We start from the raw sequence: 25,802 nt of genomic DNA, 5'->3' as shown, positions 1-25,802 counted from the left end.
TGTCATTCACTTTTTAAAAAAATGTTGTCACCTTTTTCCCATTAATCAAAAATAAAACATGAACAAAAGACACTCCTAATTAAAGCAATTCATTCTATTAGAATACAATGTATAGTATAAAAATAGGATATAATGATAATGAGTTCTATATGTACGCTAAATTATTTTAAAAGTGTGTCCCTTAACTTAACAAACACAGCATTTCTAATTCCAAAACTTCTCAAACCTCGGTCTTTCTCTTTACCTCTTCAGTTTCAATCACTACAACACTTTGGTCATTCCTAAGGAAGAACACAATATATCTTCTTAGAATTACAGAGTTCTTAATGACAGCTGTGCACATGTGGTGAACATAAATTTAAAAAGACAAATGAAATCATAACCTCTAGAATATTTTCCTAATGGTTTTATTTTTTCATGAAAATCTTCAGTCATTGCAAGACATTGAATTTCAGTGATCAACACTATCTATAGGATGCTCCAATATGCAAATTTCAATATCCTGCACCTTTTCTTCCAACACTGTTTGACAAATGTTTAGATTGCAACCTCAGTCTTTGGGGCAAATTAATCATTAAACACAAACTCTATAATTATGTCCAATGAAACCGTCAATAGGCCATGCATTATTGGATGTTTATAGCTTGCATTAAATGAATATGGTGGATGTAATATTATATAGTAATATTTAATATTTCTTCCAAAAAATGTATTTTGAAGATCGGGGGCCGCCTGGTGTAGTGGCATATAACGACCACTAGATGTCCGGCTTCAGTTATATATTGAGTGATACGTTGTATATACACTCCATGCGTTAGGGGGCGCTGTGAGGATATGCCAAAATGGTTTATGTGGTGTAGAGGAAGATCGACCCGCTAGCTGTCCACATTCTGCGGAGCTTTTTTTTAGGTTCAGTCGGTCGAGGGACAGACCGCGACGTCTTTGCTGGACGCGGGGTTCGCTGGTCTCTCTCTCCAGGTGACAAGCTCTCTGGTGCGATGCTCACACAGAGCTGAAGCTACGTATCTGCTGGCACTGACACATGACAGGTATTTTTGTGGTTTAGTTTGCAGTAACCCGACGCGGTGACGTTCAAGCTTAGCCGAAACTCGACTTTATTAATTGTCCCCGTGTGTGTTGGGGTGTATTGTTAACTTGACGTCTTCAGTGACTTGCGGACAAAAAAAGCTGTCGGCAGACATAAAACACGGAAGCGTTAGAGTGAAGGCTCTATAACCCAACTCCCCCTCTGTTGGCGTATTTCACTTCATTTCCGACTTAGCCGAGGTGTTTAGCCAGCTAATCGGGCTCTGTCCGCTTTTAAGGTACGTAGCTATTAGTTAATCTTGTTATGTTTCTCCTGTAAGACGCATGAGCTTGTGTGCATGCTGTTAGCAGTGCATCACATCACAGCTAAACACACCTAATAAGGCTTTAAAGGCTTTCTTAGCTTAAGCCCGCTAACGAAAGTGTACATTCATTCATTCAGAGAAGATACAGGATTGCGTCGGCAATTAAGTCTGGAATGAAAGTTAATTATTTCTAAACATGCCCCCAACCCCCCCACCCCCCCCCCCACCCCCGTTTTCTTACTTTATTAATATGTTATGCTACCTCGGTAGTTGCTTGCACCACTAATAAGCAAAGATTAAATCATTAGCCTTGTCAAAAATTGCACGATGGTGGGGTATTGAGGGTTTTTTTTTGTATTTGTCTTCCTTCTAGTTCACACCAGACATGGAGCTTAACAAATTCATGACCTTGTGGATATTTTCCCTGTGCCTCGTTGACAAAAGTCGGACTGACAAAACAAGTTCATCCAGCCCCGAAATCCAGGTTGCTGGAAATGGAGTCTCAGGTGAGTTATTGATTTTTCTGGTCCTGTGAGAGCTTACTGTTGTATTTGGTTCATCCACCTGTTGAGTTCAGCACAGGCGCACCACAGTTTGGCAGGGAATGTTTGTGCCACATCTCTGATGGTGCAGGCACTATATGTAGCCCTGCTGAGAATAGTCCAGCTGGCTTCCCCCCCCCCCCCCCCCCCCCCCCAAACTTACTGTAGATGATTCATCATTTGTGTTATGTTGATTGTAGCAGCATCTGTGTCTGCAAACCTCTTGATTTAGCAGCTACGTTTGCAGACCTGTAACTTTTCCTGCTGTACTTTTCAGACTACCTTAATCCAGAGGTAGTTGAATAAAGCCAAATAAAGATGTGTTGAAAAATGGCTTCATTTCCAACCTGCGATACTATTTGGTAACTATTTTACAAAGTCTTCTCAACTCAAGGCAGCACGCTTTATAGTGTCACGCGGTGAACCTCGACCCCCCCAGGCACGTGGACTACTAAACATTTCTGACACCTTTTATCGTTCCAATTTATGATACTATTGCCCGTCACCTGTGGAATGCCAGAAACAGAAATTTTCAGCATTCCCCCTACTTTACCAGTCTTTTGTTCACATCGATTGCAGTGTAGTTAAATATATATCTGTGAACTCAGGTTTATATAGTAATATTCTATATTTCACGTTTTAGCCAGTATCTAAGGCCAAACCTACGTACCAGAGCATGTGACGTGTGGATTTTAAAGTATTGACATGATTTACATCGTCACACTTTCAGTTTGTTTTATCCTCGGTATTTTAAGGAATGACTTGCCAAACACCACATCACAATTGAACTTGTGATTCCGTGCTTTGTGCTCATTAAAGTTGTGGTTTGACAGGAACTATATGATGTTGCCAATTAGCACACATGTTTTCTAATGTGTGCTGAGCCTTATCAGTGCCAAGAAAAGAATTTGCTCTTGATAGTGGTTTTTCAATGCGTAACAGGTAGTCCTAATGGCGTTAACTGCCCTACTTATGAAGTGACAAAGGTATTTTCATGTACATGCAGCAGCACAGAATGACTTGTGTAACAGGAGCTCTTAAAAAAAGCCCGGCTGACTGGTATGTAAATATCTTATCTGGCGTCTCTGCAGGTTTGCAATCCAAATGAGAAAGAGGGTCTTGTGTGGCGTATGAGAGCATTGCAGGTGGTGGGATTTTTCTGGAGTGAAGGTTTAAGGGGTTTATCATGTACAGCAGAGGAAACAGTTGTTTTGCGGGTCTTCTAATTGGAAATGCTCGCCTTCCGGTGAGCAAAGAAGTTTGTCATGTTCTTGATCATCAAGGCTTATTGTTTCATATGTGGTACAATTTCCAAACACCAAAGACAACAATTATGAACATCTTTTACTTTACACATATTCAGTCAATTCACTGTCTACTTGTCATAACATGTGGTTCCTCACCTGCACTGTCAATATTGTTTTTCTTCTTATTTATTTTGTCATAACAGTTTTAACATAATTATAATATTGCCTTCAAGTTGTAAATGAATTACACTGTGCAAATTCTCTGTAATTTGGAGTATCTGTAGTAACAGTCAAAGGAGGTTTCCTCTTTGAGGGAGTGGTGGTTTTATCTCTGAGCTGTGGCAGAAGAGTTCTGATCCCTCAGGAAGCAGAGGAAACACCAAGGGTACTAGACCTTCTTAGTTACATAATCATTGGCCAAGGAAATGCACTTGTCTGAAAGATGTCCATCTTAAGTTCTGCACAACGTTGCACTTCGGTTCAAACAGTCAGCTGGATAGGATAACATAAAAGTGGCCATAATGACATGTATTCTATGAAATGTAAATTGACCTGATGATATGGCCTGTTTTTAGTCATTGCATAATGTCTGGTGTCTGTTAACATCCCCACATTGCGGGAAAGACCTTACATAAGTCCAGCGTGCAAGAGAATGGCTTCTGTCTTGTGACACAGGACTTTACATTCTACATTGAGTTAAAATGGCTAAAGCTGAAGACAATAAACTTGTGATCTTTGTATGCGTAATTGCAGCCTGACTAATTGCAATATTTGCATATTATAATTATCATCTTTCTACTCTGTAGCAGCTGTGATGTATAATTTAGTCATTCCGACTTACAAAGTTGCAGGTTTACATCATCTTCACATGACTCTCTGTCTCTGCCAGACTTCTGCCGCATCGATAAGCTGCTATGCAACGATGAGAATGCCATTCTCAGCTTTGAAGCCATCCGTAGTATCCACAAGCAGATGGATGATGATGCAAATGGCAACGTGGATGTGGCTGAGACAGATGGGGTGAGTAGAAGCAAAAGAACCATCAACAGTGGTTTGAAAAATCCCTTTTTAACTGATTTCTTTCGAGCACAACTCTTTAAGGCCCCTCTCTGTGGCATTGTTTGGGGTTTCCAAAAACATGATCTGTTGCTGTGGGAGTCTTTTGAAAGGAGGAGTTTCTTTCCTTTTTCTCCTGGAAAAGACTTTAAATCCTGGCTCTTTTCAAACCGTTTATATGGTTATATCATGAGAATGCGCTCATGCATCCTGCCTGCAAGCCACGTAGCATCTCCAAAGCTGGCAAACCACCGTTAATGCCACCACAGAGTGCACGGAGATGTTCGAAGCAAGAGCGAAGTTGATTGCAAACGACTATCAAAATCCTCATGATGGAATAGGAGCACAGTATGAAACAATATAATGCAGAAACCCTAAAAATCCCTTATTTTCTCCATTATGCTGTTTGCATATCTGTACCACGAATGGTCATAAAGTCGTTTTCATGCCAAATTTTATTCCTGTGGCCCACCAGTGTCTGATATACACTAGTGATCTAATGTGTGTAGTTTGTGAAGATATTGGCGACAGTAGATGGATTCAGGAAAAGCAGGGATATGGTTTTTATGCTCAGCCTCATGTGGCTCGCACATGAGGCTGTCATGCAACCAGTTTGTGCACGCCCCAGATGTGGAAATGATGGAGTGTGGCTACATTTCTCAAATGAAGCGACAGCAGAGTACAAGAAATGAAGGACAGCCGTTTAAACATGCAACATTTCACATCAGCTGACAGAGATGAGTGTGTAGCTTTATTTTTCTCTTTTTTTTTTACTGGAGAGCAGCATGACTGCGTGTGTACGCATGCTACGACAAAGGAACCTCACATAAAGTTGTCCCGTCTTAATGGAATATTAATGTGTGTTTTGTAACCAATTCATCACTGTGTTGTTAGATGTTTCCCCCCTTTGCTGATGTGATGAATCCAGATGGCATATCTACATTACACACTCGTGCCCTTAAGAAAGTCACTTTGGCTTTATTCATCCTGCCGTCAGACTGACAGTTTTCTTTTTAAAGAGGATATTGCAAACTAACAGGCGGAGGCACAGAAGTCATTGCAATTCATTAAATATGCACATCGCAACTGTTGTGGCTCCGTGCCAGTAAATGCAAAGGCCATAACGATTAATAACACTTCAATGTAGCTCTCTGGCCTGTTATTGTACAAGATGAAGATTCTGGGATGAGGGTGATTCATTTATGACCAAGAGTTAAGTCTCCATCTGGCTTTAATGACAGAGGGGGTTTGCTTCCTTTTCAGGACTGTCTGCTCTCCAGACATTCTCTTTTCTTGTGTTAACTTAAACCGAGCAAATCTGTCAAAAAGAGAGGCACTGTGACCTCACTCATCTTCCTCCACCAGTCTCATAACAGAAGGATTTCAGTTTATAGGCACCTGCAACTTACCTTATGTGTTTTCTTTAGCAGGTAGTGAAGCAGTACATTTATTTGATTTTGATTATGGTTTTGTTACTTTTCGTCCAAGTTGAATATTTAGATCCAAAAGTTTCTGCTATCAGGGTGGTTGGTTGCTGACCTCATTGAGGAAGCAATTCTTTGTGCCGAGACCTTTACACAAGCAGCTGAAGCAAAACTCTGAGCAAATACACTGGAATTTTGCAACTCATTGCAAAAAAGTCCCCAATTATTTCATACATTCAGTAGAAGCATTTTTTTAATCTCAATAAGGATATTGCATTTTGAAGAAGTCTGCGATTAATTCACTCAAGGATTTCATCTGTATTTGGTGTCATTTTAAAATGTTCATTCCACACTAGGGTGTAATGATTGATGATCCAAATAACTTTGGAATCAACATGTCTGAGGGGAAATCTGGCCCTCTGGCCCTTTAAATGCTGTAGAGTTGAATTTTTAGGTCCGTATGGTTGAGTGTTTAATGTTCCTTTGGCCATGAGTGATGCAACCACACACCAGCCACAAGAACTGCGTTTTCTTCCTTTATTGGGATCATAAAACCTAAAGAGAACCTGGCCTCAGCCTTTTCACTAAACAACATCCCCCTTAATGGCAGCAACACCAGAGGTTTCCTTTGTCCAACTACTTTTTGTCCAACATTTTATGTCATCACATGAACCAAGATATTCGGACTCCTGTTTAATGTGTGTCCATTTGTTTTCTAATGTGTAATAATGTACAGTGATTTGAGAAGAAATCCTTCAAACCACTGCATGAATAAGCAAAGACAGTTAAATTAGATTAGCTGTAAGATTGAATCACTTGGTTAACACGCCAGCACAACTGATTCTTGCCTTCAAATTAAAAGACATTCTTGTTCTGCAGTTTCTTCGAGAAGACCTAAATTACCACGATCCCAAGGCAAAGCACAACAGCTTCCATGGAGACGACCAGTTAATCAGCGTGGAGGACCTGTGGAACGCATGGGAGGGCTCTGAAGGTACACCACTGAGGCGTGCTGGTTGTAAATCTAGTTCAACACGCTGCAGAATTGATCATGAATAAACCGGTCCGTGCGATGTTGTGCTTCAGATTAACCACCTTCACGTCCCACGCCTTCCCTGACTGAACAGTTCAATTACTCACTTAACATTTAGTCAGCTGGCACTGTTTGTTGCTGAACAGCGGTCCCAGTTATCAGTTCTATTCACTCACATCGTCTAGTCTGTCAACACTAAAGAGCCCCCACAGCCTCACCTCTTCTTGCTCGTTTGCTCTTGAGTAATCTCTGAGAGCGCTCTCTGGGTGCTGTGTTGTGCTGGCACAGAGGCCTTTTCACACCCCTTCCTGCTGTTTTCGTGAGGTTTATCCTGTAGCGTTGAGGCAGGAAGTTGGTCTTTATTCGACCAAAAATGTGTTGAAGCTTTAATAGACGATGCTTTGGAACTACGTAGGTATCTTATGCAGTTTAAATGCTCGTAGAATATTCATGGGTTCTGTATTGTTTAAAATTTACATACAGTGACAATTGTATTTATCCTGGTCTGTTTTATTTATTGAATATCTCACCCTACTACGTCAATTCCTTCTTTCCTTTAGTGTATAACTGGACCGTGGACGAGGTGGTAGAATGGCTCATCACTTACGTGGAACTGCCACAGTATGCGGAGGTGTTTCGCAAAATGAATTTTAATGGAACTGTCATGCCAAGGTACTGGATCCAGTAACCATTAAATGAGCATATGTAAAAAGTGTAAAAAGGATTTGCTGCGAACAAAAAAATGAGTCACATGCTTTTTAAAGCACAAATCCAATCTAGCCATGTACTGTTACTTCTGGGTGGGTATAATATTGTATTGTTCTTTTGTTTTTAGTTCCAAATTTTAGCTTTTATCTGGTCACTTATTCAAATGGCTCAATTGATGCAAAGATTCATATTTAATTTTAGATCTTATCAGGTGGAATTCAACCAGATTAACATGTCACCTTGTCCTTCCTCTTTTAAAACAACTGTGTCTGCTGTTTCTCAGGCTGGCTGTGAAGAATACCACTTTCACTCTGTCTATTCTGAAGATTCAGGATCGCAGCCACGTTCAGAAGTTGCAACTCAAGTCTTTGGACACTGTTCTTTTTGGCGCACCTCTCCGTATGTTACCTTTGTTTTTAAAAGTGTGTGTAACTCATGTCAAAGTTACCTGATGTAGACTGTCAACTCAAGCAGGAGGCGGGTTTGACAGTAAAATGATGACAGCAGTGCATGAAAAACTTGTTGTAGTCCTTTTAATTAAATTAAGGCTAATTTTCACTGAAACCTTTGTTAGATAGGCGAGGCTGAGCTCACAGACGTAGACAATAGTGGTTCTGGGGTTGAGTCCCTGAGGTGTACTTGTGTTACCCATGTGTATCTCCTTCAGAGACAGAGGTGGGCTTAGGTTTGACTACAGCGTTTTGTATTCTAGAGTGCAGCACACACCCTCTGCATTGAAGCAGAAACAAGAACACCAACTATTCTCGCCTGCTTGTCAAGTGTCGCCACTTCAAATTAGAAGCTCTCAGATTCTTCTAATCCTTGAGATAGTTGTTCCTTGTGAGCTCAGGAACTCTGAGACAAAGTTGAGTTAGTGTTTGCTCCACTGAGAACTGTGTCATTGTCAAAACTCCAGTCGAGACATGCCTGCATGACTATAAATACTGAGGATTTACAACAAGGTGCACACCACTGGTACAATTCAGTGGTCAAGTAAGTCACCTGATCTCCACCCAACAGCTGTTCAGTTACTGAACATAAAACCTAAAGACCCGGTAATATGCAATTGAAGGTGTGATGACCTCGGAACTCGATATTTGATGCTCATAGACTCCAGATTTCAGACGGTTATTTTCAACCAAATATGAAGTAGCCTTAAATTGGAAAAGTCTTTTTAACCTCCACGGAAGGCATTGGTGTTGAGGTCTGTGTCTGGCATGTGTCATCATGGATGTGTTTTGTTAAAGTCACAGTCACACCCAAAGGAAGTGAGTGCTGTCTGGCTTTGACAGCCTCTCAAAGCCACAGTGGCCGTTCAGTCAGGCTGAAGCCTAGCAGCAGCGTTTGAAGACACGTTTCAGCCAATAGTTGTATAATAATTAACCCAAGGACAATTGGGTTCAGTCATTCCCTGCTTAGATGTTAATTAAATGTCACTTTATGCTGTTATGAAGTGTTTTCCTAAGACCATATATTGTTCTTTTTTTATCTTTTATTGATCAAGGCCAGAAGGAGAGGTCTGTTTCAGACAGATAAGGATTTACAAGATTAAGCTCCCCTCAGTGGTTATCATCTATATTGGCAATAATCTCTCTGTATTTGACCCCAGGCGATCAAACTGGAGCCCACGTACCTGAGGGGTATTTAATTTAATACATTGATCTTAAAAGGTTGGAGGATTTACTTAAACCTGTTGTTAAGATAGTAGCTCACCCCATTAGCTTTCATAGGTCAGACACATATTCACAGCCATCTTGAGGGATAGTTTAGCACAAGTTTAACCTGTTTATCTTTTGATCTTTAAATAAAACTGTTGTAATGGTAGGTGTATGTTCTTGTCTAGTCAATGAGCACTGACTCTCATTTCTTGCTCTGACACGTTGGTTGCAGTGAGTTTCACTTGTCTCTCTGCTCCGTCTCTCTCCAGGAAGGAAGTCATTTTTTTGAGCTGTGCTCATGTGTGCAAGTTTTGCAGGATAAACTTTCCATAATAGAGGTTTTAAGGCAGACATTTAGGCCTCTACTCCATCCCTGCACTGCATATAAAAACACTATTAGACCCTAGATTTCCAAATACAAACTACCTGTCATTTTAAAATGGCCTTGAAAAGATTTTCCCCCCTTGAAAGTGAATCTAAACTAAGGCTGAACAAATGTGACGTGTACAGTGACCTTTATAGTTGAATAAATGACATTGACAAGAGTGATTCACTGAACTATATGCTGGGATTAACACCCCTTCATGTTTCCTAGACGGCTGCTACATACTGTATGCCATGTTTTAGTAGTCAGTCTTTTGGTTAGTTGAACAACTAAAACAGTACAGATCAAACAGTCTTTATGTGGCAGTTTTTCCCAGGCCTCATCCACAGATGTGAAAACAACTGTAGCAGATCAAACGAAGCATAAATCTTGTATTGTGCTGATCTGTTGTAACCTGTTATCGCCGTGTTCCCTGTGCTTTGCTCCTCCTCACAGTGAACCGTCATAACCACTTGAAAGACTTCATGCTGGTCGTGTCCATCGTCATCGGCATGGGTGGCTGCTGGTTCGCCTATATCCAGAACCGTTACTCCAAGGACCACATGAAGAAGATGATGAAGGACCTGGAGGGGTTGCAGAGAGCTGAGCAGAGTCTACATGACTTACAACAAAAGTAAGGGCTCTCACCCATTGGACCCATTCAAATGGTTTGGTGGCACCTTCTTTGTTGTTAATTTGACTCTCTAATAAAATTAGCTCTTGCTCTTCAGGTCAAAGTTCATTTCTTTTGTGCAAGCTAAAACAGGTTGGCACCTAGTGCCTTCACCAGACCCTTTAAAACTCGCTGATGCAATAACTGTCAGCAGCTTTATATAAATGATTGTAGAACATTAAACAAGTAAAGTAAATCAGTCATCAAATTAAAAATGATTTGTAGCATCTATATAAGAGCAAGAGTATAAAGTTATAGTTTGAACAGCTGAAATGACATTTAAACTACTGACAACTATTTGGCCTGCACCTTGTGGTGTCATTTTTATCATATTTTAGCACTTTGCTTGAATAGATAATGTAGTGCGGTGTTTCAGTCATAAGATAGATTTTGTTCACACTTTAAAGTTTATGTACAGACCATAGATATAATTTTCCCTTTCGGCTGTTGGATTTGTGTGATCTAACTAGTGGAACACACTAAAACTGACCATGAAATTGGGCACTGTGAAGAAACCATGATGAATTTTCTGGAGAACGCAAACGAATTCGAATGACGGCTGTGGCCTTTTCCTGGTTGGCTGTTTTGAAGCACCCATTATTCTAAAACTCAAAAAAAAGAGAGTCCACAGTGAGCAACTGTGAAGTGCTTGGAAATGATTTGAAGGACTGCATTCTTTGTTCGATCAACCAGAAAGGTCATGTGGAGTCTATTAAAACGTTGACTGCTGTTAAGCATCGGGCACTTTGACTCTTTGTCCCTCAGACAAGAGAAACATAGACAATAATATTCGGTGGGTTGTGTTGCCTCCTTGCCTTTCTGTCCTACCTGAAATATTTCCTAGCTCTCCCTTGAGGAGAGCACAAAAAAGGCCCCAGCAGTCGGAGAGGACAGTTCGCATTAATGACCAGTGTTGCAAACATGCAGAAGAATGAGAGCCCAGTACATCACGTGCAGTTTTCATATTCTATTAAACCTTTTTGTTTTGATAAAGGACCTTAAATAGACTGAACAAGCAAATGTGAGAGGGCATCAAAAAAAGTAATCTGTAAGGATAAATCTATTTTGGTACAGTTAATACGTTCAAGAATGTTTAGAATGTGCTTTTTTAAACAGCCTGACTTGTCTTTATCCTTTAAAGGATTCTGAAATCATCTTCTCACGTCAGGTTTACAGAAAATACAGCTGTCAGTTTATGCGCAGTCACAATAAAGGATGGATGATTGCTGTCTTGAAGTCATTCACGCCATTAAATTTGACTCAGGGCTGCTGGTAAAAGAAGACCACGCGGAGTGTTTAGAGTGGAAGTGTTTTGCCTCAGTGGACACAGTGTTTTGTTTAGCAACCAGGATCCAACTCGGTCCCATTCACCAGCCAGAACACAGAGCAGTGACAGGCGCTGACACATGACCGCCCGTCATTCCTGCCTTGATGCTCAGGGACATTAGCCAAGGAGAGATGAGCTGTTTGTTGAAGTGGGAGTCAACTTTAATACCAACGTTGCCCACAGCAGTTTTCTCTTTCTACAACCTGGCTTTTGCATATCTAGCCTCGAATATCTGTAAATAAATTTAATATGTGAGGATTGTTTCTGTTGTTGATGAGCTGAATATTTGTGACCTCGTGATTGATTGAAATGGTTCGTCATACTTGCCGCACTCATACATACCGACTGTAGGGTTGTATTTAGCGTTTGTAGGTCAGTGTGACCAGGTCGAGGCTCGTACAGTGCATGTTTTTAAAGAGTCGGGGAGGAGGGAGTGTGTCCTCTCGCTTTAGCCGTTCCGTTTCTTCCTGATCTCTAAAGCCAGCTGCTCTTTTTCCATACCTTCGAGCAGACCCTGCGCTGGTGTCAGGTATCCGGCCTCAGCCGTGGCTTCCTTTTTAGGAGGCAGTGGGAGGAGGATTCGACTGTATCTGGATTTCCGGAGAACCTGTTTTAACAGTGTGGTTTGAGCCAGCTTCTACCTCACTGGTCGGGAGGTGGTGTAAAGCATGACTGATTAACATGTCGGCTCTGGTGTTAATTCAGCTACATTTAGACTGGACTGTAGTGTGCAGACACTCTGGAAGGGCCTGGAGAGGAATGATGACATTGTGGCGTCAACACATGATAGCTTTAGCTTTCTGTCCACACAAATTTATATCCACACAAATTTAATTTAAAATACAACTAGTATAAGAGTATTCTGTAAAGTCTATTAGATTGTCATTGTCTTGTTCCAGAGACGGTGTGTCTGTGTCCCTACCTGACCTACAGTGTAGGTCAATCTGGAATGGCATTTGGCGTCTTCTTCCTGGGAATTCTGCCTTTGCTTCTGGATCAAAACCGAGAGTCTGGTAGAGGTCAGGGTCGAAACATTAGCAGGACGGCCCACTAGACACATTTTCCATCACCAAATTTTTGGATCACCTTTCATTTCTCTGCTGCTTAAGGGGAGCACGTCTTGGCACAAACGATTATGTCATAGGTGCGAAGCTTCTTTTCTGGAAGACTTTGTGTGAAAGACTGTTCTAAAAATATGAGACACATGTGTTCTGGACACTGCAGAAATGTTGACTGTACTGATCTGAAGCTGCCCTCTGGCAGCTGTGCTTGTTCTCAACTCGCTGCTCCTCAGTTTGTGAGTTCTAGCAGCTGACTGTAGCTCGTTGGCCTCTACACGTTAGCCATTGTTTCCTGTCATGCTCAAATAATGCACATACCTGAAAGTCACAGGATGTCCACCTCAGGCCTGCCCAGGCGCCAGAGACGACTTTTGATGATGATATTGAGCTGGTGACTGATTGCCAAGACTGATTTAAGATTCCTCTTGCAATGCTTGTTGTTGTTCGCAGGCTGCAAATCGCCCAGGAGGAGCACCGAACGGTCGAAGTGGAGAAGGTGAACCTCGAGCAAAAGCTGAGGGACGAAATCAACACAGCCAAGCAGGAAGCCCAACGGCTCAGGGAGCTTCGTGAAGGCACAGTCAATGAACTAAGTCGACAGAAGTATGCTGAAGAAGAGCTCGAACAGGTGATATAAATATTTACTAAATAAACGCAGTTGCACGATTGTTGCTCAGCCGACATTCTAAATCTTACAGTGCACACATTTCCTATATTATTCATTTATTTGTGGGGCACCATTTTGGATACCGTCTAAAAGCAAATAATGGAATAAATTCTGACTGGTTACACGGTGGAAGGTCCGTGGCTGGTTTATTACCCACTGTAAGAAAACAGCCTGATACAGATGGCACAAGCACCGAACATCTACAGTATCAGTGATCTGGTTATAATTTATAATGCCTTTGAAGAAAACGCTTGACAAAGAATGTATTTCAACATGACATCATGCTGCTGTCTAGAGGCCAAAATCAGCAACTGCAAGGCAGAGTATTTTGGTAATCAATAGTCATCGCATTCTACGCATCATCAGTATTTTCCGTATTTATCATTTCTATATTTATCTAACCGACTTTTATTGTTTGGGTTTCCTTATATTTATGCAAGGCTTTCAGTCGCAACTCGCTCTCACATAACACAACTATTTTTGGACAGTGTCTTTTTTAATACTCCAGCATGTTAACCTGCTCAGTTTTTTGCAGGCTCCCTCATTACCATACTGTCCCTTCAGGGTAGAAGTCAATGCTGTGTGTGTCGGCGCCAAATTTGGGGAAAACAACAACTGACATCATACTTATAAGTAAAGGGTGTGAATTTGATAATTAGAAATGGACACTTTACAACAATCGCTAAAGACCAAAAGACAATAAGTCAGGGACTTCAGACAGTGAGATTCACTAAAAGACACGCACACAAAAATGTATTACTCTTCATACCTTCACTGTGTGTTTGTCCTTTCTGTTAATTCATCTCATACTGTTTGACATTTCATGCAGGTGCGGATGGCGTTGAAGAAAGCTGAGAAGGAGCTGGAGTCCCGAAGTAGCTGGTCACCTCCAGAGTCTCTGCAGAAGTGGTTGCAGCTCACCCATGAGGTGGAAGTGCAGTATTACAACATCAAGAAGCAGAACGCTGAACGCCAGCTCCTGGTGGCTAAAGAAGGGGTACGTGTGAAAAGGAAAGAAAACCATTGTGCGCTTTATGGAAACTGTTTCAGCATTGACATTTTTTCAGGTCAGCCTAATTGAATGATCATAATCGTGTCGTAGCAACAAGCAAATGTTTGGTGTTTCCAGGCAGAGAAGATAAAGAAAAAGCGAAACACTCTGTTTGGGACCTTCCACGTGGCTCACAGTAGTTCCTTGGATGATGTGGACCACAAAATACTAGCCGCCAAGTAAGTCAGACATAGTAATCGGAACTGTTGTCTCTGTAATTTTGAGTACAAAAGCACCAGGGATATAAATAGTGAGCTAATTGTAGTTTTTGTTCTAGTGGTCGGAAATGCCCCATGTCTTATGTGTCTTGTTACCCAGTTACCCCTGTTTTGGTACTCAGTTGCCCACTGTTGTGGTGTGTTAATAACCTCTTTTTTGACAGACAAGCCCTAGGCGAGGTGACAGCAGCCCTACGGGAGAGGCTCAATCGCTGGCAGCAGATTGAGCTGCTCACAGGTTTTACCATCGTCAATAACCCAGGCCTGCCATCCCTGGCCTCCTCCCTCAACCTGGACCCCACCTTCATGGGCGGCAGAGCTACGCCTCAGCACTTCATCATGTCTGACGACATGGACGACTTGGACGAGGATATCGTCCCCGGGACTCTGCAATGTAAGACTTCCTCCGAGTCCGTTGGGATTAGCAAACGACCTGCTAAGCACACCAAGGCCCAACCAGGAAAATCCAAAAATTCACCCACATGAGAATTTGGACCTTTTCTGCTACATTTAAGGAAGCTTCTTCGTGTCCGCTCTGGTCTTGTCAGAAGTGTTGGTCATGACTGTGATTGATTGTCTACATTTGTATCCTGTTCTCATAATTGTCTTGTTCTACATTCAACTCCAGTTTAATGCCTTTTCTAAATTAGCACATAGTTTTTGGAGACTGAAGACTTGTGTTTCCTCTGAACTGTCCAGAAAAAATATACTTTTTAAAGAGAATACCCTTTGTGCTGACCTGTTTGTAATGTGCAGCAAATGCTTCGGAGCCAGTTTTCATGAGCAGTTTGTAGGTAAATGCATCTCATCAACAGCAAACTAACGCCGTTCTTGTGACCATAATCTGCAGCCATGTTTTTATAGGTTCTGTACTTGACCTGTTATTCATGGCAAAACTCATGTAAGGTTCAGGTTTGACTCACTGAAGGCTGCTTCAGTCCCTTTCCGGCTGCAATAGTGAGTAATCCTCATAACATTAACTACACTCCCCATCTCACTTTCTCTCTCCCCCACCCCCCCAACACCACCTCTCTGATATTTGGCTTTCCACCGCTGCCTTACTGGCCTCGTCTGCAGACGGCATTCGACTGCTGGAACGGCGAGCCAGCGACCTGTGGTCCATCACTTCTGACTGTCAGCCCCTGCGGAAATACCCTGGTTGGCCGTTTATCATTGTCCCAGTCCAGCCCTCAGTTTGGCCTCCCCGTACTTCCCTTTGACTCAAGGCTCCACAGAGCTAAAATATCAGACAGCGTGCTGCAAATTAACACTTCTATGATAACAAAACCGCATTCATGGGAAAATCATCGTAGATGCTTGCTTGTCACATTTCCTTCCCCTCGTTATCACTTTTTTTAACTTTCACTTTTACCGGCCAGGTTCTTAATTACTGCATCTAATCTCTTGAATATCATTCTGTGTGATTATTTGTTTTAGCCTGTACAGAAAGATAAAGCTTGTTGGGATTGTCTCAAATATGGAGTCAACGGGTTTGATTTGGATACTTAATTGTGAAAATCCCAGCGCTTCATTATCTTTCTACCAACCCCCTCAGTTGGTCTCCGCGTGTCCTTCACTCTGTCAGGAAGAGTTGTTGATTACCTTATTCCTCCTGTGTGTGTCCACAGCTCCCAGTATGATGTCACTGCGCCAACGCCATATTGACCCCCAGCTGGCCATCGGCTCCCAGAGGTTGGTAGAGAGCTGCCTGCTGGCTGGGCAGCAGGGGGAGGGGACCCCGCACCAGCCCAGGTCGAGGGCTGCCTTCAGGCCGACGCGCAGCCAGTCGTTCGGGCATCTCGACTGTCTTTCCCTGCCTCCTCTTTCCTCGGCTGTATCTCATCCCTCCATCATCTGTTCCTCCAACCCCAGCCCTCTGCCCGTCTCCCATTTGTCGTACTCTTCCTCCTGCTTGCCCAGCTCTGTGGGTGGTGCTCTAGTCCCTCATTCTTCACATATGCATCATCATTCTTTCCAGCCTATGGACCCCATACCTGATTTTTCCTTCTCAGATGTCTCCCAGCTCTCACACAGCGACAGTCTTGGGTATCCATTTTCTTTTCAGTTACTCACACGCATCACGTGTGGAGTGTGTTTTTGGCACCCATTTCATATCACCGTTCTATGTGCTTATGAGTTCTTTCCCTCACAATTTTTTTTTTTATCATCATGCATCATTTTTTTTTCACCGTTTTGTTTGGATTTTATGGCCCTGGATTTGATGAAGCTGCTCTCTGTATAAACAGATATTTAGCCAAAAACAAGATGTCTAGCAGGAGAGAAATATTAGAGAAATTCTTCCTTCTTTGGCTTTTCTGCTCAACTAACCAGTGTGGAGTTGCTTGTTGTGGCTTTTATGCAGATAAACCTTTGCATGCGAGGCTTGTGCTTGAATCTGGCGCTTTAATTGTTAGTTGTCTATTCTGACTTCTGTTTTGGGTGTGTTTCCACCTCAGGGACCTAAACCGATCCGATTCCGACTCTTCGCTGTCACTCTCTCAAGTCGGCGACCGACTGTCTGCCTACAGCTCCAAAGGTCACCTGATCAAGCCCACCTCTCTGGTGCACGGCCTGCCCGGGCGCGCTGAAGATGTCATGTCGCTGCACAGTCACACCCCCAACGGAGGGAACCGCATTCACGAGTCCAGTCCCATGGAGCTGGTGGACGACGGCCCCATCCTCACGAAGAACATGCAGAGCCTGCAGACGTCGCCCAGCCTGGGAGAGATTAACAGCCTGACGGAATCTTCACGCTCGGTCAGCCTGAATTCCACCGAACCGGACACACCGTCGCCTACAGGAGGAGGGCAACCGGGGGGGAAGAGCAGCCGCATCCCACAGCTGTCCTACAAGAAGAGCCCCCTGGAGGAGGACAGCGCCTCTACAGGGGATGACACGGATTCCACTGCTAGCCGCAAGAAACACACCTTCAAGATCTTCAAGAAGCAGAAGAAATAAGGGCTCCGACCTGCAGGCTGTCCCAGGTCTCTGACTTTACTGCTTCGTTCTGTTTGGGGGGAGAATCGAGGAGTTTCTGTAAAACGGCGGCACACGTCGTCTCCAGTGCATCTTTTTGTAGGTACAAAATCTGAAGAACTGGATTATTGGGAGCAACTTTCCTTTTGGTTTCATCTGCTTATATGGGCAACCATGAATATGTGGGGAAAAGGGTCAGATTGTACATTTGGATTGTAAAGTATTATTTATTCTGCAGGAAATTGTGCCAGTCTCCGAGAGAGACGCGTCTCCCTGTAGTTTACTTTTCTTTATTGTTCTACAAGATAGCATTTTGCATGTCTTCACTTTCATTTGACTGTTACCTGAATGCTCTTAGTGTTTGCTCGGTTCCTGTTGTTAAACGTCTCTGACAACACCTGATTCTTTAATTGCCACCCAGCCGCCGATCCTACACGTCCAAAGCAAATGCTCAATTCCTTGTTCACTCAGTATGTTGACTTCTGATTCCATTCGTAGGCAGTTTTTACAAATTTGACAGAAAAAAACATGTAGCACCAGAAATATTTGGTTTGTTTTGCATATTTTCTTTTAAAAGGCCAAAGAAAACCGAATATATGACCAGCTAGATTTAACATGGCTTTATTTAGCATATTACAAATCAGAAATTATGACAAATCATTCATTTAAAAAGTTATCAAATTGATAATCTATTCTGACTTTCAACACGTTTACAGGTAAAATGTGAGCTAAACGCACAGAATCTGTTATTTTTTAGCATCTTACTTTGATCCAACAGCCTCTACCGATGGTGGCTTAGATAGATGCACGTGGCTTTTAATTTGAATTTGGCTCCTGATGTCCCCGATCTTGTTTGTGTTTTAACGGTTAGTTAGCGCTGAACAGACGGTGTTGAATGGGTAAGGGCTATAGTTCCGATGCAGAATCGGCTGTCTATAAGGCAAAAATATTCCCGTTGCAACCCAGAAGCAGACGATGAATTATATCAAAGTGCCAATTTCCTGCTTCTGCCAGAGGCCTTTGTATTCGTAGCATGTCTGACCTTTAGGGCCCCCTTTCCACGGGACACAAATCCCAGATATCTTCAGTGTAAACGCAGAATGTCCAAAGATATGGATACACAAACAGTCCCTTGAGTATGTTTACACGTGTCACAGGGGATTCGCACCCTCTGATTACTGCGACAAAGGACAATGTCCCGTTTTTAATGTATTTTGGAAGCTTCCTGTGAGCTACAATCTATGCATCAGTAGTTGTAGGCGATTAAAGTCGTAGGAATTCAAAGTTGACGTGGCAAGCAACCAAAAAAGTGCTGCAAAAGACACAGTTTTCCTCCAGCCTCAAGATATCACAAGTGGTTTGGCTCAATAAGACATGTTTAATGTAGAACACAACTTTTAAAGAAAGCTGTTGATTTCCTACTTGTTTTTAAGTGTCATTTGTACTTCTTTGCACGACAGTTGTAAATGGACTATGCCATCCGAGCGTGCGTGTGTTTGAGCGTGTTCGACGCCGCGTGTCCATATAACGCACTGTAATGTTGATGCATGTCAACTGCTCTGATGAAACCTACATTGGGTCAAGATCTTTACTCCTGACCTTTTTTCCCCCCTTATCACTTTATTTTGGGCTTCTAATCTGAACACATACAGTATATTTGTACGGAGAAAGTGATACTTTTGCATCTTCTGTGATGGTCTAAACTTTTATGGCACTCCTGCATGATGGCAATAAACTATTTTGAATGAAAGCTGGGCTGATTTGACAGGCTTTACTGCATGTTGGGTTATTTATTAAATTAAAAGAAGACACATCCTTTTTGCTCCTGCTCACATCAGGTGCGCTGTATATTGTGTGGAAAATAACCAGTTTATAAAGCCCCACCCTAACAGATGTGTGTGCTGTCATTGGGTGGAGTCTGCAGGCCTTTAAATATTTACCTGCAGCAACGTGAGGTGGAGCAGGATCATATCCGGATCACAAGACATCTTTCTCCCAGCCTGAACGTCTTTATTATGGAGATACCAGTGAGAATTCTTTCTTTCCTGTATTTCCTGTGTGTGCAGGTAGGATCAGGTTTCTTCCCATCACTGCTTTCCTGGTTCTTCATGTATGTGTTGAGCGTACACGTTCTCTGCCTCCTTCAGGTGGTTTGGGGTCTCGACCAGGTGAAGCTCCTGAATCCACCACAGCAGCCGGTCCCTGGTCATTTCTTAAAAATCCTGTTCTCTTGTGACAAGCCTGCTTCAGTTCAGCTGGACTGTATGGTGACCTTTGACACTGGAGTTACCGCCACCCACACCTTAAGACGATGGCGGTGTCTCCCCAGCGACCCTAAAATACACATTTTGGAGCTGAAGCTTCCTGATTGGTTGGTGTATCGAGCTGATGGGATTGTTCCTGCCTCCCAGGAGGTGCTCAGTTGTATCCTGCTGGCATCGATCAGACGCGGAGGATTGGAGGAGTCTGTCGCTGCTCAGGATGTGGCGAGTTTGCAGCTCCGGTCTCATTTTGATCGACCTGTGAAAGAGCATCCGCTGTGCTTTTCCTGGAGCACCCAGATGCTTCGATTAACTCATCGGTATTGGATTAAACTTTGCCCTGTGGAGAGAGGTAAGCGCGCAATGCAACCTGAAACCAGAGATCACTCAAGCAGAGCTGGGAAAAGTATAAAAAATAAATCACCCTGGCTTTGAATACTGTGATAATTCCCCAAATCCTGTCACCCAGAAACGGTGCATTTGCTGTCTTCAATATATGCTTCAACTGGAGAAGGCTTTGGAATCACAAAGACTCTGGAGGCCTACACCAGCCCGTATCTGGAGCACACCCGTTTAAAAGCTGTCACTTTTCCATGGTAAACCCAGGCAGACATGCTGGATTGATATGGGATTTATTCATCGATCCATGCTTTTGAAACTACCAAATATTGCTGTGTCTGCAGGTGCACGTTCTCCGTGTGGGTATTAATGACCAGACACTGCCAGCATCGGCTGTGTGGATTGTTTTACCATCTAGATTCAGAGGATAACTATGCCACGCCAGCGCTCTTCCTTACAGCTTCAGGTGGGCTTATGGTTCAAATTCCATCTATGCTCTTATGAAAAGGTCAAAAGGTCTCACAGAAGGTGCCCCACGTGTGCAGGTCAGCTGCACGTCCAGATGAAAGGGAAATCTGGAGAATCTGCATTTACCTCAGCCTTCCGGGTTCCTTTAAGCAGGTGGTGCCAGATCAGTGTGATGATGCAAGGTGCCACGGTGAGTGGCTGCGTGTTGATAAGACGTCCGGGATCCTCACAGGTGGTAAAACCATCATTTTCACTGTTTGGCAGGCGACAGTCTCCATGCTGTGTGTGGATGAGACTCAAAGAACGTTTCATTCTATGGAACACACGTAAGTGTGAAAAGCCAACTAATCCGGTCAGAATCCAGGATAAACCTGCATCTTAAGGATTTACACCTTCCAGGTTTGATCATGTTACCCTGGATGACACAGAGGGATACTTTGTGATTGGTGGAGGGAAATATATATACGGCATGGAAGGTTATTTTGGACCATTGGTTTACTACCGCAACAGAATACCTCCTCACACTCTGGTACTGTACTGCACCTCAACAAGTATCCACATTATTTGCATTAGTAAAGAGCGACATAATTACTGCAGTAGTTAATTTTTATTCCACATGTATATCTTTACACTCCCTCGTGTACAGTCTGAAGCTGTGATTCCAGATGTGATTAGGATCGTGAACCTGACAGGATGGGTGCAGAGCTGTCAAGCATTTCAGCTGGAGATGACTGTGAAGATCGGTGGCTATTTCCTCATGGCCGAATACGAGGCTGGTAGTAAGTCCAAATGGCCACTAGATGACGCCAAAGCTACATCAGCTGCGCTCTGCCGTGGCGTTAAGGGAGGAAAGCTGGAACGTTATTTTCACGTTTTCAGACTCTTGTTTGGACGTCTTCCATGAGTGGATGGTGAAAGACAGGCAGACATTCAACTCCCAGTGTGGTTTGTGGGAGGAAACTGCACCTCGGCGAAAGAAAGCTGCAAAACTGGCCAAGTTTCTGACTCTTAAACATGGTAGGTCTAAATCCTCGTTTAGTACAAAATTTCAAGTTAATTGTATTTACCTACCTAATATTTTTTAGGGAAAAAAAAGGCTTTTCACTGATGATCCTTTATTTGACTTTGTGACTTGCAGGGAGACGAACCAGCCTGCCAGCTGTGGGGAGGGCATTGTACTCCTTATCCTGCCAGAAGCTGGAGGAAGCAGGCACTATTGCTGCCATCTGCAGAACATTACCGCTGCTGCTACAAGCTGGCTGTTTAGGAGAATCCAAAGCTCTGTACATGTCATCAGTGCTCTACAGCACAGATCTTGGGGTCAAGAAACAGCCCTGGAAGGTACAGCCTATATGTCCATGTAAGCTATAGTAAAACTATACACCAGTTCTCAATGTTCTTTTCCCTTCTCTGGTGTCATTGTGTGTGACCTAGGTTTGGCTTCTGGCCCTGCTGGCAGCCCAGAGAGATGATCGATTAGCACTCCTGCAACTTGGACACATGCACCACCGGGGGGTCCACGGCCTCACTGTGGATCCGGACCTGGCCTACGCATATTATGCAAATATTGCTCAACAGACAACTTTAGATCGTCAAAATCCCACCCCAGAGCAGGTGTGTATGACTTTTCTATCATACCGTTGTTTATATGTGTGTGTACTCCAAGAGCGGGCCTACTCTTTATTTTCTTTTTTAGACATATGTTGAGGCTGTTTACCTCAACGATGACGAGACGCTGAACCAGCAGACCAATGAGAAGCACCATATCTTCCAGTGGCTCAGGCTTCAGGCGCGGCGGGGTACGGTGGAAGCCGAGGTACCCAGAAGCAGAGGACATATGAGAAGAAACATAGAGTCACTTCCAAAAACAGAAAGCACATCACAGGATTTCCTGTATTTCGCAGCAAGCGCTTGCCCGCATGCTGTACTGGGGCTACCAGGGAGTGACTCCAAACATCCGGAAAGCTGTCAGGCACTATGAGAGAGGAGCCGTCCAGCTGGAGGACCCGGTGTCCATGTATGACTACGGCATTGTCCTCCTACAGGTACACGCTCTGCTCACCTCGCTGGATCGGTTCTCATTCCCTACGACAGGGATTCAAGTTCACGCCCTCTAATTCCCTGTTCTGCAGGGACAAGGAGTTGAAAAGGACATCCCAAAAGCTGTCACGTTCCTGCAGAAAGCAATGGACCAGGTTTGAATGGGACACGTTGATAACTCCTCGATGAACAAGCTGCTGCTGTGGAACTTTCCTTCTGTTTTTCTCTCCTCCCGCAGGGTTTTGTTCCCGCCATCAATGCACTCGCGTGGTACTATGAGCAGTTCAAGCAGGACTACAAGCGTGCGGTGGAGCTGTGGGAGCAAGCCGACCTCCTCCTCTCCCCAGATGCCGCCCTGAATCTGGGCGTCGTGCACTCGCAGGGTCTGTATCCGGGGAAAGCTGCCGACCAGGTACGTTCACGTGCTCGCTGACGCGCCGTCAGGTGTTCTCCAAGCACCTCCGGGCAAATAATTTCTCTCTGTGACAGTTTATGGCGTACAAGTACTACGAGAAAGCTGCAGAGAGGGGGCACATCAAGGGAGCCATCAGCCTGGCTGAGGTGTGGACCACAGGCATACCTGGACGTGTCGGCAGACACCCAGCAGACGCTGTTTTGTAAGTTCATTTTCTCCAAAAGCCACGATTCTCCCTCGCGTCATGGCTGAAATATGCCTTCTTTTGCCTGCAGATGGGTGAAGTGGGCAGCAGAGCACAACGGGCACCTCGGCGGCCTCCTGCGTAAAGCCTTGAATTCCTATCTTGAGCGTGACATGTAATTTACATTCCATTTTACCCATCGGGCCACTGTGGTTTCGCAATTTAACCATTTGGCCATCGATGGTTCAACAGCTTCCCGTCGTTGCTATTTTACATGATGGCGGCTGAGTCGGGGTACGCGGCGGCCCAGTTCAACGCGGCCTACCTGTGCGAACAACACGCGGTGAGTCCACCCTGCAGCCACGGCTCTGCGCTGCTGTTGCTCTTTCATTCTGAGGAGATTCATTCCCGTGTCCCGTCTGTCCAGCGAGGACTCCTGGATCACGACTCTGCATCCCGCTGCATGCGGCGCTACTACAACCTGACCATCCAGGGTCAAAACCCCAACACTTACGGTAAAAATAAAGTCCTTTGAGTTCTGGAGGTTGAATGTTCACAGCTGAGAGGCGTTTTCTTCTGCCTCCAGCTCTGATCCGGATGGGTGACCTCCTGCACGAGGGGCACAAAGACCCTTTTACCGCTGCAGAGATGTACACGAAGGCAGCGCTCAGGAACGATCCACAGGTCTGTTACACACTTGTTTCAGCCTGTGTGTTTCCGCACCCCGCTGTTTGTGTTTGTGTGCACGTGTGAATCATCTCGCTCTTCCTCAGGGGTGGTACAGCCTCGGCCTCCTCATCGAAGAGGGCTTTAGCCTGCCGTTGTCAATCCTGCTTGAACTCGGCCTCTCTGAGCTGTATCTGGCAGACAGGAGTTTGCTCCTGAGCACTTTGTACTCCAGGTGTGTCCCTCATGTAGCCTTGTGAGTGCACAATACTGTTTTCAACACAAAAATGTCTGGGAGAAAACCCTCTCAATCGCCCTGACAGATGCAGAGACTCCGAAAATACCGATTCCTACTTGCCCTGCAGCCTCGCCCTTTTCAACGTGCACCTTCAGTCTTTTCAAAGGGAATACGGTGCTGCTATGAAGGTCAGTGTGGGAATGCAGCACACAGCAGCCAGCAAGCGTGGCGTCAGGTTGCTGATGTGTTTGTCTTTATATCTCCCACAGTTCTCGGTTGCTGTCGCTGTGGTTGCAGTTTTATGCAGCTTTGGTGCCATAAGGAGACCTGTCATTTCCCGCAGCTAACTGTGAAAACTGAGTGTAAAATAATATTTTTATTGTGAATATAATTTATGATCTTTAAAAGAAATTCTTCTTTTTCTGAAATGGATTTTATATGAATGCTAATAAATCAACTGTAAGAGCTGTGCTTATCACATATGTTTAATTTTTGAGTGTGAGGTTACAATTAAAGTTTAATTAAAGAACAAAAGTTTCCAAGATTGCTGCCAGTGCTCATCACTGTGCTGAAGCTTCTCTCTAATCCTCTAAAAATCACCAGAAAACAGCAACATCCACTCAAAATGATCACATTTCTGCAGGTATAAGAAATAAGACTTTAATTTCATAAAACATTTCTTATTCTAATTTGGAATAAAGAACATTAAGACAGAACCTGGGAGGACACGGTCACAGGAAGTGATGGTAGGGGAACTTTGTGGCCTTAATGAAGGAGTTCTGGTAGTAGGATCACAACAACTGTGTGACTGGAGCTCCAAATGTGCTCATGTCTGCTGAGGAGTAGAAGTATCTGGAACTCCCCAACAACCAGTTAGAACCGATGAAGCCTCTTGGATGAGAGGTGGAATGTCTTCATGGAACTCAAACAGTCCAGTTGCTGTGATCCTACTACCAGAATTAGCAGGACCTGGATGACTGAGAGCCTTCAGAGACTAAATGGATGTGGTTGTTGAAGGGGGGTCAATCCCATCCTGTGCAAACGACAAGATCAGCAGTTGGATAAACCAATTAACAAGGTGAGAAGTTAGAGGCAAAGGATGCTTGCTGCTCGGGAAGATGAAGAAATACAGAGGAAGAACCAGTGTTTGAAAATGTTGCTAACAGAAAAGGACAACGCCTGCATGTTTTATTTCTAAATGATGTGCTTTGCCTTCCCAGTTTCCCTCATTTTGCTTCATTTTGTATTGGCCAACAGGCAGTTTGGCAGCAGAAAGTGGATATTCAGGCATTTGTGAGTGTGCAAAGAAGCTCAGGCAGCTGGAATCAGCCGTGGGAAGAGACACGCTGCAGGTATGTTTGGTGTTATGTGATAGGACTTCTTAAATTTAAGTCATTTAAATGTTCACCTTCTTCAGAAAAGCACAGCAGCCACGCTCAGGTAGAAAACAATATTAATCCACAAGACATGGCAAACACTAAAATGAGAAGAAATCAATAAAGTTAAAAACAATAAACAGCTTCTGTATCGAACTGGATGGAGAATGATGAGAAGCCAAATCAACTAACAGAGGCTAAAAAACAGAGTCGCTGAGAAATATGAAGAAATTAAAGAAGAAAAAGGAGGAGGTCAAAGAATAAGCAGTGAAACAGGACGAAGACGTTCAACAGTCGCTGATAGAACAGAAACTTTGTGTTGGCGTTAAAGGGACAGAAGAGGACAGGACCTCTGGGACAGGACAGGTAAATCCTGATTGTACTTAATACTCATTTCCTGTAGACACAAGGCCGAGGTGCCCTCTGCTGTCAGAGCACGCCACTGGCTCCCATCCCTG

At 43.7% G+C, this 25,802-nt stretch overlaps 2 protein-coding genes across 4 annotated transcripts; both read left to right on the top strand.

Moving 5' to 3' along the window:
* The first annotated feature begins 862 nt into the window (after positions 1-862).
* stim1a (stromal interaction molecule 1a) lies at positions 863-19,107 on the top strand. Of its 2 annotated transcripts, none has more exons than XM_011608579.2 (13): positions 863-1,049; positions 1,726-1,858; positions 4,031-4,161; positions 6,501-6,615; positions 7,215-7,326; positions 7,646-7,761; positions 9,841-10,018; positions 12,896-13,073; positions 13,942-14,109; positions 14,242-14,342; positions 14,546-14,775; positions 16,010-16,073; positions 16,838-19,107. In XM_011608579.2, exons 2-13 carry the CDS (start codon positions 1,738-1,740, stop codon positions 17,337-17,339), a joined length of 2,016 nt encoding a protein of 671 aa, XP_011606881.1. In that variant the 5' UTR covers positions 863-1,049; positions 1,726-1,737; the 3' UTR covers positions 17,340-19,107. The 2 variants fall into 2 exon arrangements, with proteins under 2 accessions (XP_011606881.1, XP_029699395.1); XM_029843535.1 differs by lacking the exon at positions 863-1,049 and adding an exon at positions 1,118-1,325.
* Positions 19,108-19,192: 85 nt separating this feature from the next.
* Positions 19,193-24,497, top strand: LOC101077113 (protein sel-1 homolog 3). 2 transcript variants are annotated; one of them, XM_011608578.2, is made up of 23 exons: positions 19,193-19,423; positions 19,505-19,970; positions 20,088-20,214; positions 20,302-20,423; positions 20,503-20,615; positions 20,690-20,751; positions 20,825-20,954; positions 21,072-21,204; positions 21,305-21,442; positions 21,564-21,766; positions 21,860-22,039; positions 22,122-22,241; positions 22,330-22,470; positions 22,558-22,620; positions 22,704-22,877; positions 22,955-23,082; positions 23,156-23,239; positions 23,317-23,407; positions 23,492-23,579; positions 23,651-23,748; positions 23,838-23,965; positions 24,054-24,156; positions 24,238-24,497. In XM_011608578.2, exons 1-23 carry the CDS (start codon positions 19,250-19,252, stop codon positions 24,313-24,315), a joined length of 3,144 nt encoding a protein of 1,047 aa, XP_011606880.2. In that variant the 5' UTR covers positions 19,193-19,249; the 3' UTR covers positions 24,316-24,497. The 2 variants fall into 2 exon arrangements, with proteins under 2 accessions (XP_011606880.2, XP_029699394.1); XM_029843534.1 differs by having other exon boundaries at positions 19,193-19,970.
* Positions 24,498-25,802: the final 1,305 nt, after the last annotated feature.

This window comes from Takifugu rubripes, chromosome 11 (assembly GCF_901000725.2).
Source record: "Takifugu rubripes chromosome 11, fTakRub1.2, whole genome shotgun sequence".
Lineage (NCBI taxonomy): Eukaryota > Metazoa > Chordata > Actinopteri > Tetraodontiformes > Tetraodontidae > Takifugu > Takifugu rubripes.
This window is presented reverse-complemented; position numbering and strand designations above follow the sequence as displayed.